The sequence below is a fragment of the Etheostoma cragini genome, chromosome 23 (assembly GCF_013103735.1).
Source record: "Etheostoma cragini isolate CJK2018 chromosome 23, CSU_Ecrag_1.0, whole genome shotgun sequence".
In the NCBI taxonomy this organism is placed as follows: domain Eukaryota; kingdom Metazoa; phylum Chordata; class Actinopteri; order Perciformes; family Percidae; genus Etheostoma; species Etheostoma cragini.
Window position 1 is genome coordinate 15498956 of NC_048429.1, and position 15443 is coordinate 15514398.

Consider the following 15443-nt stretch of genomic DNA (forward strand, 5'->3'; position numbering starts at 1 on the left):
TAATATAAATCCTTTTGCTTTTTGTGTGTTGTTTGTTTGAGTCGGTACCTTTTGGTTAAATACATTTACTGAAAGTTGCTTTCAATAAAGGTGTCCGCTTAATGAATAGTAATGGCATTTATTGTTTTTGTGAAATGCAGAACAAAACTTTAACTTTAGTGTTGTGTTCCTTCCTCCTTTGCCTCTCAGGTTGGTAAAGAGGCATGAGACACACCTGTCTGTGCTCGCGCTAAGTAACATGGAGGTTTCCACCACGCTCGCCAAATGCCTTTATGAACTGACTCGCTCGCTCCAGGCTTAACGCCAAAAGGACAAGCTCTACAACACACCACACCCCCCTATCCTTCTCCTTGGACGAGAGGGGGAAGCAACCGGTGAGCCATTGCTGGTCTGCGCGGGGAGCGGAGGGTCAGAACCGGACCCAAGATCCTCCTTCTGCCACGCCTGGCACCCTCCATCCCCCTTTCATCCCTAACCTCCTTCCTTGCCAACGTGCGTTCAAACTCCCGGCGTCCCTTCCCCATCCACACATACTCAAAAAAAAGAAAAACTGCCACGGGGTCTTCCACCAGCTGCCCACCAGGGGAAGTTCTTTAAGACTGCTTCCCTGAGGGACTCCACCGACGAAACCCCAAACACGAGCATATTGTGTTTGTATTTAAAAAAAACAAAAAAAAAACTTATATTATTTTGGATTTTTTTTTTTTTCCCTCTTCATCCTGTCAACGGATGTGTGTGTTGGAGTGAGTGGCGGTCGACTGAAGAGTACAGAAGGGCAGGGAAGGGATCCGGGCTATTGTAGGTGTCCCACAGGGTCGGGTGGAGGAGGACTCAGCTGGCAACTGGCGCAGATATTTGTTGTTTTTTTGTTTGTTTTTTAGAAACTTGGTAGCTTGGTTTTCTTACTTGAGTCAATATATTTTCACTTATTTATTATTGAAATGAATACCATTACAATTAATGAAAAAGAATCTTGTACATATGTTGTGAATATATATAAAGAAGATCCTTTCATGCCGATGCAGCCACTGGAGAACTTGCTCTGTGGAGTAATAGAAGCATTACTTTGGTAGAATTGAATAAAGTAGTATGTTTTTCTGTTTTGTTGCTTTTTTTATGATCCCTGGTCACTTGTATCTAATGTGATTCTATACTCAGCAGTGGATGAATGTACTTAAAAACCTGTAAATAATTCTGCAAAGGTACTGATGCTGTAAAGCTTTGGGAGGGGGTAAAAACAGTTTTTTGTGGAACTGTGACATTTTTTGTATTATAATACCTTGTAGAACTCATTTTGCTGGCTGAAAGAGTATGGAATAATATATCTCATGTCATTTTGTAGAAGAAAAAAAAAATATTGAAGGTATTCTCTTCCCTTCCCCCTCACATGCTCTCCCGTCAACACGTGCACACACACAAGTAACATATATCCACTGTAAGCGTTTTGTCATTGTACGAGCACAGTGCGCGTACCAAAATTTTTTTGTATTTGTAAATTGGTTTAAATACATGGAGTTTTTATACAGGTTTTCTCCTGTGTTCTTTGCTTTACGTGCAGGTATGATATTTTCTTCACTACTTTTTTCTATCTTAATATAGTGTGGAGTTTTATTGTACTATTTTTTCATTCTTAATACCATGCCACATTCCGGCTCACGTCCTCAGACTGTCCTCTCTACCGTGTGTTGTGTAACATTTATGATTGCCTGTCGTATTAGCATCTGACCGGGGCGACCCAACCATCCTCATTTCTGCAGTGTCAGTAGGATGTGTGACTATACATAGACCTAACAGTCTGTTAGAGATTGGCTTTATTTACTTTGGTGACTGTTTATAGTTTTTAAATAAAACACTGAACATTTTGCTTTGGTTTTATGCTTGCTTCTTTATCTCCCTCCCTGTTTTAGGTGTAGCTCAACTAATTTGATAAAGAAAATTACATACTGAGTGAGCTGTAACACATGTTGCAATTGACTGTTAGCTTAGAGTCCTGGGTAAACATTTGAAATAGCAGTTAGCTAAAAGTAATTAAGCAATAAAACGGCTAAAAGAAATGGATAAACGGTAGCTAGCTAAAAGAAATAAATGATTGAAATAGTTAGCTCAAAGAAATTGTAAGCTAGCTTACTGTTGAAATGGCCAAAAGAAATGGAACACTTGAAATAGTTTGTCAAAAGAAGTGGATAAACAATTGAAATACCCAAAAGTAATAAGCGTTTCTGAAAAAGTTCACCAGTTCACTTTTGAAGACATTTTAAAATCAAAACAACACGTTTGGAAAACGTCAGGGCGGTCTGACCAAAGATTTTGGAACCTCTGGTATAAAGAACACTGAGTATGAGTCTTTTCCTGGATTAATTTTGGCAATCTGTGTTGTGGGCTTAATAAAAGACGTCTGAACAGATGTCAGTGTTTTGAATATTCAGCACTCTGTTTTCATGGTTGATAGCTTAGCCCTCTTGTCTGATATAGCTAACCTAACAAGTTCATCCTTTTGTTCTGCTCAACCACTTTCTGTATTTATCAAACAGACTGTACACTCATATTTTGTTAGCGTTTAAAGCATAGTAAAACATCTTTTTGTTAATTTTCACCCCCATCTTTGTTGCTCACTGGTCAAAGCGTTGGTGTTTCTGCATTCAATCAAAAAGGCGCAAGGAGTCCTGTGTAATTGCTGCTGAGGTTTAGGTTTAATACCTGGTGCTCTCTTTTCGGTCATGACAGCTATCAATACTCATTTAAACAACCCTTTCATGTTTTTTGTGTCTGCTAAAAATCCTTGCTTTTATAATTGATTAAATTCAGCCTCGTAATTGCCTTTTTTCAAAGTCACAGTCACTGCCCAATGTGAGGAGAGTGCAGATGTAAACGGTTTACGGCATAACGCGTCATACCCGATGAGAGTCAAGTCAGACTGGCTCTGGTCGACTGTTAGTTGCGCAGGCTCAGATTTAAACAGTTTACGACGTACCCATCATACTAAAATTTGTGAAGTCCATGAACTAATACATTTTTACCATTACAAACAATAACAGGAACTGTGAATCCTTTCAAAAACGTTTTAGCTGTGATTAGCTCAAAACACCTTTCAAGTGACAGTCTTTGTTGTGTTTGATTGCTAGCTTGTAGCAAAGCTAGCAATCATTTTAAAAACATTTTAGCTATCTATGATTGATTGATTGCTAACTTTGGCTCAGAACGCCATTCAACTGAAAACCTCTGTTGTGTTTTATGCTTACTTGTAGCCAGCAGTGAATAAACTTGGTTAAAAAGGTCGATTTTCACTGTATTGACATTACAGTCTCTCGTTAGCCTGTTATATGCTAACTACTTGTCACAAAGTGACGCGTACGCAACTCAAACTTGCACTTTCCTCACATTGGGCAGTGACAAAAAGCCGTATGGTATGTCAAAACTAGTATTATTAAAAAAGCCATTAAAAAGTTGTAGTATAGTTTGTCGAAGAAAAGCCACGAATGAGCCATAGTATAGTATGTCAAAAATAGTAAATATAAAAAGCCATAGTCAAAAGTAATAGTGTAGTATGTCAAAAATAGTGATATAAAAAAGCCATGGTATGTTGATTTTTTGAGTACAGCCTACATTTTTTTGTCAAAAAGTCATTAAAAAAAAGTCGTGGCATAGTATGTCAACAAAAAGTAATATTACAGCATATGGAAAAAGTCATAGTGTAGTATGTCAAAAAAGTAATAGTATAGTATGTTGAAAAATGTAATCAATAAGCCATAGTATAGTGTGTCAAAAATAGTTTTATAAAAAAGCCACAGTATGTCAAAAAGTTAAAATAAAGCCAAAGTATGGTATGGGAAAAAGCGATAATAAAGCCATGGTATAGTCTGTCAAGAAATTGATAAAGAAGCCATATTATAGCATGTCATAAATTGATAAAGAAGCCATATTATAGCATGTCAAAAAAGTAATAATAAAGCCATAGTATAGCTAGTCAAAAAAGTCATTGCATATTACGGTATGGCAAAAAAGTTATACAGAAACCATAGTATGTCAAAGAGTAATAAAAAAGCCATAGTATAGTCAATAAAAGTGATTGTATATTCTGTCAACAAAAGGGAAAAAAGCCATAGTGTAGTGTGTCCAAAAAAGTGATTAAAAAAAGCTGCAGTATTGTATGTCGATGAAAGTGATAATAAAGCCATAGCATAGCCTGTTGAAAAAAGTGATAATGAAGCCATAGCATGTTATGTTGAGAAAAGTCATAAAAATGCCATAGTATCAATAACCATAGTATAGTATTGCTGAAAAAGTAAGTGCAAATTACTAAATGTCAAAAAAAGTGATTCACGCTGGAAAAAATTTAAGATAAAGCTTAACGTGGACATTTTAGCCATTCATTTTAAAATCCTTAATCAAAATGGTCTGATATTACCTGAGTGACACACTGGATATATGTTGTCTCACCCAGAGTTAGAATAAAGCTGGCTTAACAGGATTCCGTTTTAGAGTAGCCTGAAATAGAGTTAAATATGTCTTTAGAGGGTCAAAAAATTCAATGTAGCTTTACTTTTAAGCCCTTAATTTTAAAATCCTACATCAGAATGCTCCCATATTACCTGAGAGACACACTGGATATGTGAAGTCTCACCCAGACTTAAGATGGCTTAACAGGAGAATACCTTTTTAGAGTAGCCTAAAAAAAGATTAAAACATGGCTTTAACAGCTTGAAAAAGATTTCAAATATGGCTTTACTTTGACATTTAAGCCTTTATTTTAAAATCCTACATCAAAATGGTCCAATATTACCTGAGTGACACACTGGATATGTATTCTCTCACCAAGATTTGGAATGAAGCTGGCTTAACAGGAGGAGTCCTTTTTAGAGTGGAATATGTCTTTAAAAGCCTGAAAAAATGTGCAAATCAACGTTAGCGATTTTTTAAAAGTTTCAATTAAGAACATTGTTGCAAGTGTAGTGAATGTGACGTACATAATTCACCATGTTGCTAAGTGTTGTTCCACACACATTTGATTAGACATGTAATTTACTGCCCATGCACAGGACTGTATACACCTCAAAACAAGACTGTCGTAAGTTTAAAATCAACTATTTAAGACGAAAATACTTACTTTTATGGGTCTCTCTGGTCGATGCGGCAGCCATTGTTGCTTGCTGTGCAATAGCCCTTGTTTACAAGTAAGCTCGCGTCCACACTTGGCTTCAAGGGGTATAGACCCCTTGATCTTAGCCATAGCCCTCGTTCAAAAAGAGTATTGGGACAGCACTAGGTCTCACGTGAACGCGCAAAACCAAGAGGAAGGGGTAATGGGTAGGGGTAAAATGGATTAATGAGATTCAGCCTAAATGTCCAAGTAAAGCTATATTTAAAATCTTTTTCAGTCTTCAATCCATATTTTTAGTCTTTTTTCAGGCTTCTCTAAAAATGTATCCTCCTGTTAAGCCAGCTTCGTTCCAAGTCTGGGTGAGACAACACATATTGTGTCACTCAGGTAACATTGGACTATTCTGATGTAGGATTTTAAAATTAAAGGCTTAACCCTCTGAGACCTAAGGTCATTTTAACAGTTCATTTTCCTTCTGGTTTTAATTTCTAAAAGGTTTTAAAACAACCCTATATGTGAAATATTTATCAGGTTGTTAGTTACTCGTAACGCTTTCTTTTTGAGAGATGGAGGGCAAAGAGACCATTCCTCTGCGTTGAATGCGACATCAGCCGGCACAACAAAACCTACATACTTCACAACCGGGATGGAATGTGTGCTGGATACTTTCAGCCATTTCCTCCAACCAGTTGCGTTGTGGATAATGCTATTACACACTGTGAAAAGTTATGGACTTTTTCTTGTGAGTGTTTATGCTGTGTGTCTAATGGTTGCAAATGATGAATCATCCAAAACCCTGTTTTTTAGATCACAGGAGCGGCAGATCTTTGAGTGTGTCTTCATTGCTAGTGATGAAGATGTGACCAGATTTGTGGACCAACATGTAATTGCTTCTATCTGAATATTTCAAGTCAATGACATGATAAGTCATTGCTAATTTGTTTCTTGCCCTCAAAACGTTATTTAGAACTGTTCTCTACAATCACTGTTGACAAGATCGTTTGTCCATTTTGATTTTCTACAATGCAGGTCACTGGAAGGGACATTTGTGGTGGGGAGTTGTTGGCAGCCCGAGAAACTTCCTACTGATCTAGGAGTGAGGTGGATAAGGAAGGACTGGAGCTGGCAGTTTACAGGCACAGTGTCTTGCTGTCTTCTCTTAATATGTTTAGGGGTGAAATATATGCATTCTCCATGTTCTTACAGAACCAGCCTGCACAACATCACCTTCTTGTGTATGGATGTTGAATGTAAACACTGGCCCCACCTGCAGAGAGTTTATTTGGACTGTCCAGAGCTCCAGTTTCTTCAAAACATGAGGCCCTTCCTTTCGGTTTTGCATGCTCAAGCCCCTTGACTTCAAATGTGAGGTTGGTGTAGTGCACAATAATCTTATGAAATGACATGAAATACAAAAAAGTGATTGGAAAGAACAATTATATATCACAGTAACTAATGTATTTATATGTTTGTATATGTACAGTAAGTTTTTGTTTTATTACATATTGTATCAGTTTGAATTTTGAGTAGGCTTTAGTTGAATTCCATGGGGCATTATGACCTTGCTGAACGTATTTGCATGTTTTGACTGAATGCCCTTGATATTCAGTTTGTGTCCCTCTGTCAAAGTAAAATAGAGTGGAGCAAACCCGGATGGGGCTGGTTCAACATCAGGGGAGGAAGTAAAGCAGTGCCATGCGTTTCTCTCCAGAACAGCGGTCACTAGCACATGTCAAAAGCATGTACTAAATAATTTTCCCTTTTATTCATTGAAGGAATGACGTTAAATTAAAAGGATATTTTTGCAGAACAAATCTCTGTGCCCTTGCCGGACGCAATGACATGCTTACACTCCTCTCCATGAGATGGAACCAGCAAAAGGTTCATAACCTGGCAAATTCACTTTCCCAAAGGTAGATTGAAATTGTGTAAAAACATAGTCATGGCTCAAGTTTCTGTGATATATACTGTACGGATTATAATTACTTTATTCATTTTAGACTTCTAAAGCTCCAAATGTCCAGTTGCGGCACCTGGAAACTCTGACTTTGAATAAACTTTTTTTACATTGGTGTTGTGTTATTCACTTTTTGTTAGGAGAAACAAACCACCGAGGCACGACACAGGTCTTGTGTCAGAAGAATGTTTCCCTCACATCAAGTACAAAAACAAGTTCTCAACCCCTCTACAAAAAAAATGGTATTTTAACATTTAAGTCTGAAATGTTTCAAAAAGTAAGTCCATAAAGTTCGTAGTTTATTGTTGATTCAAGTAAATTCTCCACATTACAAGGAACTTTCACTTTGATAGTGAATTTGCTGTTATTCCAACAATGTCATTTAAATTATGTAGATAACAGATGGTGTTTTTTATTTTTCATTTCACAGACATCAACAAATGTCGACACAGAATTAGACGGAAAACACAAAACACAAAACATCCCTGCCTCTGCAAATAACACAAAATGGTACGCATAATATATATTTTGAGCATGCAATGTTATCTTTAAAGTAAGGAATCGCTCTCTGTTCTTTGCTTTTCTCAACAACCAACTCATCCCAAAAAGGAGGTGGGTGTATTGCCATGTCAAGTTATTTGGATGTGAAATGTTAAAGATTTCATTAAAAGGAAGTATACAGATCCTTTATTTCAATAAAAGTACTAATACCACACTGTAAAAATACTCTCTTACAAGTAAAAGTCCTGGAGTGAATATGTTAATTAAAGTGGCTGTATCTAACTTTTTTGTCTTGATCTTAGCAGCCACTTTGGACAAAAGTGGTAGTGTTTTTGACACACCTTGGTGAAACACATGGTAAAGGTCTTTTCTTTACAGTCCTGTAGATTACTGATCACTGTGCGTTACCGGGAGGTCAGATATGGAGGTCATGGAGGTCATGATGAATGTGTAGCTAAGACAGATCATTCATTTACATTAAGAGAATAAGTTACAGATGCATTGTTGCATTTAAAGTGTTGCATACAATAATGTAGCCTGTATGTATCGTGAGATAAACCAGGTATCACTGTCGCAGATGCTTTACACAATTAACGTTACAGGCCAGATGGACAAGGGAAAAGAAAATAGTAGGCCAACAAACATGGAGTAAAAGGAATAAAAAACCCAAATCTGCGCTACATGGAAGGGGGACATAATTATTGTTGGCTACTGATGTACAACCACATTGAACATTGTTATTTTATGAATGAAATAGACATAACAAACCTGAGGGCCAATTTGGGATCAGTTGGACTACACTAATGTAGTGGAGTAAAAAGTAAAATATTTCTCTCTGAAATGTGGTGGAGTAGAAGTAGAAAGTGACGTGACTAGAAAAGACTCATAAAGTACAAGTACCTCAACATCTGGAGTAAAGTACAGTAGTGGAGTAAATGTACTTTCCACTGCTGTTAACATAAAATGTACTTTAGAATCTACAGCCAAAATTCCTTTTTTCCCTGTTTTTTATATGAATGTGTTCCCTTATGGAAATGTTGTATTGCATGATTCTACTGTTTAAAAAAAAAAAATTACAAACAAAACGTTACTTAAGCGTTTGAGTTTTTTAATGTTTTATGCCATTATAACTTTGTTACACTGCTGAAAAGAGATTTAGTAACTCGTCCTACTTCTAACAATGGCCAAACCGGGCTTTTGAATTTGAGATAAAAAATGTGCAGATAGAGTAACATGAGCCAGCATATCAGCCAATGTTGTTTCAAACCGCAGGGACAGCGTCTCATTCTACTAGACAAATTATCAGAAAAGTTCCACCCCAGGCTGACATTACAGTCATTATCTTGCATGCACCATGCGGGATGATGCACATGTGTGCAATCTCTTTTAAAATATATCTGTTAAATGGGTGAATATATATGATATTTTATGTGACAGCTCTCCTTGTTGACTATACTGACATGTTACAGATAGGCTAACCCTAACCCTTAGGTGAGATCATTAATTTAGCATAGGCTTTTATAACAGTTGGTTTCGTGTCTGTATCTGATTTTCTTGCTGAATTACTTTAAACCTTAAAAGATGCACTGAAGTTAGGTTTCAAGGGTCAAAACTTCAAAGCAGGAGCCGTGAAAACTTTACGTAGCATATTTTAATCTAAGACCTTTCCAACAATCAATTTTGTTTGCCTCCAAGCCATACATTTCAATTCCAGCATTTCAGGCCCATGTGTAAGATCTAATGCCATGATTCGAAGAGCACTTTGAAGTTCGATTATATAAAATTAGCTTTTTTTTAAAACTTTTTTGATGACCAAAATGAGTCAGCTTCAGAGATTACAAGACTGTTTAAGACTGTACATGAGAAATTATACAGAACTACAGCCTAATGGCTTGTTTGACAAAATGTGCATTTGTTTTGAAGTGTAGCCTATTGTTGAGAAAAATAACCTGTAAAGAGAAGCATTTTTCCGTGCATTGTTATTTAAAAATGGAATTTTCTAATTTTGTGGTTGATGAACGACTAAAAAAAAACCTGCGCACATGTGTAAGACTTTGTTTGATTTGACGTCACACTGCAACATTAGTTGTTTTAAACACATGCCTTTTTTAAATAACAATTTATGATAGGTCTAACATATTCATTATTATATTCATAAAATGAACCTCATATCAATCACCGTAGTTACAGTTTGTAGCCACCATTGGGCCTGTGTCCTCCCATTTTAGGTCCGGGCCCACACATTTTGACCCAGGCCTATAGTGAGTTGTGAATGACTTTCATTCTAGCAGTTCATCCAATAAGCAGCGGCTGAGAGTGTAGTGAGAGTGGAAGAGCCGCTGTGCAATTTCCTTCAGTCTGGCTACATATCACTTTCTTTATGTTGTTTTTAATTGTAAGTACATGTCAGCTGTATGATACAAACAATATTTGTGTTATATGTCTCAAGGCAAATATCCTACTGGGGACAATAAAGTATCACCTGCAAAGTGGTCTCCATATTGTATAAAAATTAAAACGTTGTTGAAGGACAATAGCAAACACATTGTTGACTATAGCAAACACATTGTTGACCATAGCAAACATATTGTTGTCGTTAGCTAGCGCTAGCTGATACTAGCAATTTTCTAGTCGCTGACATATTTTGGGCTTCATTTAATAAACGTAACCTATAGTAGTACACAGTCGTATGTGTACTGTTTTGATTACAATGTGTGGAATTACTTTACGTTGTCTATTTGTTTGTATTTCTTTCAGTTAATCACCGGCCCCTGTACAGCATCACAGGGGTTGACATTGTTGTTTATGTCTGTGTGATGTCAAATACTGGTATGAGTTCACGGGTAGTAATTAAGTTACGGGATTGACTGCCATTCCAGGGCACTTTCACAGGTAGAAGGTTGTGAAAACACGGGTTGCGGGTTGCCTGGAACGCAACATGAGTCATGACAGTGTGACCGGGAGCCAACATGAATAGTACCAGGAACCTGACACTGAATTGAAGCAGCTAAATGGAATTCAGCCATCATTATTATCATAATTTATCATTTTCACCTGTGCATCTGCAACACTAGCTACATTTAAACTATCACAATTTTGATGTTGGATGCTACAAAGCATTTTAAGGAGTAGCTTCAATTGTAGCGTGATGACCTTTATATCAAAAGTAAGATAAAGAAAGTAACCAACCAGTTTTCATCCCCCCGGATAACTTGTATTTGTATTTTTTAAGTATTTACGAGAAGTGGTACGGGAAGTCTGAAATTACACGTCCTGGCTAGATTCTGTTTTGCTGTACGTAGCCTACGAACCAATATTGATATTACTTTGTTGTTTTTAATAATCACACTATACAATAGTTACATTTAACACTGTGTGTTAGTCATAAATTCAGCTGTGTGTTGTTTCAGATCTTTGTAACCACTGGGCCGAGAACACTCGTCTTTCTAAATACACTTGTGTACACACACAATGCCATACTTCCAAACTTTCAAAAGAAAATGATCTGTCATGTCTGACTTGGTGTCTTATCTTGAAGTTTCTCAATTTGACCACTGGAATGCAGTGGCCACTCACTGAAATACCGCAGGATCTTCAAATCAGAAATATGTCATTAAAACAACTCCTAATAGGCATTTTAGCCTAATATGTTAGCCTATTTTAGCCTTAGCATATAGCAGACATTTTGACTTCAATAAAATTTTGACTTTTGACGTGAAAGTAGGAAAAGCACAGGTGTTACTTATGACACCAGTGATGGCTCTGTTATTTTTATTTGTCCTAGAGCGTGACAGTGAGCCAGCATGGACAAAACCATGACAACAAAATCAGAAGAGCTAAATGGAATTCAGCCTTTTCCTACTACTGTGACAAGTCAAAATGTCCAACATTGAAAGGCCTATCTTTTTTTTTAATACAGATGTTTTGCTTAAAACAAAAGAAACAAACACACCTTGTAAATGCTACTGTTTTCTTATTGAAATGTAATGTTAGACTGATTTGGCCACTTCTTTGTGCCAATAGATGTGATTACATTCTTTTTATTTGACTGGACATGCTTAGATGTGGATCTTACAAGATATAGACAATGTCTTTTTGACATGTTGAGGTTTTTGAACTAGCCTATCCTCACTGCACTCACCAATGCTAAGTACTATGTTTACTTAAACCCTTATAGATATTAAACATTTAAGACTTGATTTGTCAGGTGTGATAAATTCTATCCGGGGTTATCAAAAAGTATCCACCTGTTGACTTAATGTTTTTACTAAATACGGTTACATGATTCATATATTTTCTATTGATTTAACTTATTTGGCAAATAAATGTGTTAGTGAAGTCATATCCACATGGAAGTTGGAAGTTGAAAACAGTTTTGGCATCTCCCACTTGTTACTGTAACGCTATTTCTTTGCACTGTAACACTACCAGAGGAATAAATCCACTTTGATTTGTGATGCTTGGCGGTTCCGGTAGGGGGAGACAGCTGCACCAACTCTTAGCCAGACTGCGAGACATGTGGCTGAGACTTTCTGAAAGCTACGCTCCGTTTTTTAGCCCAAAACAGTTACCGGATAGTGCGATTTGTCCGCATTTTATAGCAGCAGTTTGGACGCTAAAACCAGTTTACTAGGTGCAAACCACCTGCAGCAGCACTTAAAGGTGAGTTACAACAGTTACCGCTGGCTAACTGGAGCTAACTGCTAGCAAGCTGAAAGCGACGTAAGCAGGTGCTGTTGTTCAGAGCAGCTAGATAGCGTTCAGCTAGCTAGATAGCTAGATAGCTAACTTATGACCTTCATTTCAATCACCGTGGCTTATATCACACACTACTTAGCCATGTTTGCTGACGTGCTAACAACAGCCAGCTAGAACTTTGCTAGTTGTGTTTTTAGCTAGCAATAGCTGTCTGGCTAACCAACAACAATCATGTTGTCATCGTCGTCGTCGTGCTGGCACTGGTTGATCTTGTTGCTAATTTTGTGTTTCTAGGAGCCAGGCCGTGCTGGCACAGAACAGCAGCAAGCTTCAAGTATTTGCTCGCGAACTCAACTCATATTTAGTTAAACCAATCACTCAATTTAGGGATTTCACGTAATCTGACGTTAGGCTAACTCTCGGTTGAGGCTTTCAGTCTCACAAGTTATCCGGTAACGTTAGTGTTAGCTGGGAGTTAAATTGACTGTTTTGGCAAAAGGCTAGGGACTAATGGCCTGTGTTGATTTTATTTTAAGTGTTTATATATGAAACCTTGTGGTTTTCCTTACATCACCGAGGCTCTGATTTAGGCCCGTTGTACAGGTTTCACTTTAGACACATTTCAAGATCGTCATAATGAAATTGGTGAAACTCATGACTGGTTCCGGATTAGATATCATTCTCAGCTTTAGATCTCAGGCTTTTCTGCCAGCCAGTTTAGAGAATTATTCTGGTGTGCTGGATCTAGGTCTGTTCACCGTCATTACTAAGGTACATAACAGTTACGTTTGGATTTGGGAAGTTAAAGCCTAAAAAAAACACGCTTGAAAGTAGTACTCAGACTTGATCACAGACACCTGATCACAAATCTTGTCAGTAGCTAGCTAGCTGTCTGTCTGGGTTTAAGGCCATTGTTTTTCACTTTTGCCAAAGAGTGAGTGAGTCAGCCTATCAAATGGGGGAAACAATTACTTATAGAGTATTAAAATTGTCAAATTTCAAAATGAGGACTTCACCCAACAATGATTTAATTTTTTAATCTGTTTATTAATCCCCCAATGGTGAAATTAAAATTAATTACATTATATCCATTTATTTTGACATTAATCCAATTTATCTGTCAGGGATTTTCTGTGTAATTAATTCATATTTTAATTCATTTTTAATGTCATTCATTAAAGTCAGACTCAAGCTTCAACTTGTTTCACTTTTGTAACTGTCAACATTAGGCCTACATAGTTTGCCATTAAGTAGTTTATTTTTTTTAACAATACGTTTTGCTCACAATTCTGAAAACAACAAAAAATCTTTAAAGGTGCTATACCCGGCATTAATATAGTACCCAGTGATTTTCTACGTAAAGATATATTGGAGAAATGGCGTCCTGAACAGACAATAATTCACACTCCCTCTGTGTTGTTATCTAAGCTTCTCTTCTTTTTTTTTTTCAAAAGCTGGCCCAACCATGTGTGCATGTAAGGGCCTTCTGCGTCGGTATCAAGATGCAGAGGGCTGTGACAAAGTGTCGGTATTTGAAGAAAGGGATATCTGCGTGTTGGAAGAGAGGGGCGTAACTTAAGTTTTCCAAACCACACAAGATGACAAAATGAGATCAGCAAAACTGGACCAGGCAACACTGGTACAAGTCTGTGAGCAAACCTGTGAACAGAAACATCTCCACCATATAGAGACGGACGTGGAACAAACGGGGAGAACTCCTCTCGGTATTGCCACAATTTGTTGACATCCAAACTGTTACAAAACCCCCATGAAAAACACACTTAAACACAAGAACACACAAAGAGCAGGGGACCTAGCTTTAGACTAGCTAGCCACCAAATGAGTAAAATTGAACAATTCAAATGCTTCATACTTTTGTCACAGACATAAATTTAAAGTGCAGCCACAATATTTTAAAATGCATCACTCACAGTTCTCTGTGACAGTAGCCCTTCATGCACCCCCAGTTGGAGAGTGTGTGTGGAGCACCCTAAACTTAGTGCATCCATCTCGTCCTTGGCTTTCTTCTTGTTGCTAGCGTTGTCGAGCAAAACAACATGAACGTTGGACGTGGGGATTTTCCACTTTACTAGCATCCCCTCAATTGCTTCGGCAATAACAGTGCCAGTATGTGACGCTTGGAACTCGGTGGCGTGCAGCACCGCACTTCAAGGGGTAAATGTTGACTCTCTGTCCACCCAGTGGGACGTTAAACTTAGCAAAGACATGGGGCAAACGTCGGAGCGCTAAATGTCCATGGTAAAACTGATTGCATGCAGGTCTTTCAGCAGACACGAAACGTGTTCCCTAACTGTCTCGTATAATTTGGGTAGCGCAGTTTCGGAGATATAGTTACAACCTGGCAAACAGTACCTTGGCTCCAAATGCTCCATTAGCGAAATCCCACAATTTCGACAACAGACAGGGGTTGGTAATCCAGTACAATAAACTCTAACACTTTGTTGGTTAACGTTGTTGCTTTTTGGCTGTCTTCGGGGAATTTATATTGTCGCTGGAAGGCAGTTTCCAGAGTTTGCTGCTGCAGTTTGTCCTTTTTTTTTACCCGTAGCTTTCGTAAATTCGTTGTGCTTGTTGCTTCTTTGCATATGTTGCATGTCGTCGTCTTACCGGTGAGAACATCCACTGTAAAGTACTGCCAACAAGATGCGCCAATGTTGGCTTGTTTTAAGGAGGCGTTAGGTGATCAATTCTTCTTTGTCCCTCTAAAACAGCAGTGCAACCATTTGAAGAGCGGCAAAGAAGAACTGTGTCAGAGCTAACGGAGCTAACCAGTTAATAGATTCCTATTTCTAATAGTTTATGTGGTATCGGATCGGTGCCTGGACTCCAGTACTCGCCGATACCGATGCCAGCATTTTTGGCAGTATCGGAGGCATTTCCAATACTGGTATCGGAATCGGAACATCTCTAACCACCGTAGCATAAACAAGGTGGAATTAGCAAGCTAAGATAGTTAGCTAACATGGCTAAAATGATGCGCTCATAAGTCAGCGTAGTCAATCATAAGGATGTGCAATCATTACAACAGGCATTCTTTAGCCCGTTTTGCCATCAATACTGCCGACGTTGTCTTTGCTGTTATCAAATCAGTATACACTCACCGGCCACTTTATTAGGTACCCCATGCTAGTAACGTGTTGGACCCCCTTTTGCCTTCAGAACTGCCTC

The 15443-nt window shown here is 37.9% G+C and overlaps 2 protein-coding genes and 1 long non-coding RNA gene across 5 annotated transcripts in view; all 3 read left to right on the plus strand.

The window, feature by feature from the left end:
* Positions 1-1864, plus strand: part of arid2 (AT rich interactive domain 2 (ARID, RFX-like)) — a 49315-nt gene extending 47451 nt beyond the window's left edge. For both annotated transcript variants that reach the window (XM_034863341.1, XM_034863340.1), the window contains one exon: positions 190-1864. In XM_034863341.1, the coding sequence (XP_034719232.1) occupies positions 190-301 (112 nt within the window). In that variant the 3' untranslated portion in view covers positions 302-1864. The remainder of the gene's footprint in view (positions 1-189) is intronic.
* Positions 1865-7725: 5861 nt separating this feature from the next.
* On the plus strand, positions 7726-8424 carry LOC117938664. Its single transcript, XR_004655462.1, has 2 exons — positions 7726-7798; positions 8173-8424. It is a non-coding gene; the product is annotated as an uncharacterized LOC117938664 (long non-coding RNA).
* Positions 8425-11995: 3571 nt separating this feature from the next.
* The window catches only part of scaf11 (SR-related CTD-associated factor 11), an 18004-nt gene continuing 14556 nt past the window's right edge, over positions 11996-15443 (plus strand). For both annotated transcript variants that reach the window (XM_034863346.1, XM_034863347.1), the window contains exon 1: positions 11996-12218. The gene's annotated coding sequence lies outside the window, so the exon portion shown is untranslated. The remainder of the gene's footprint in view (positions 12219-15443) is intronic.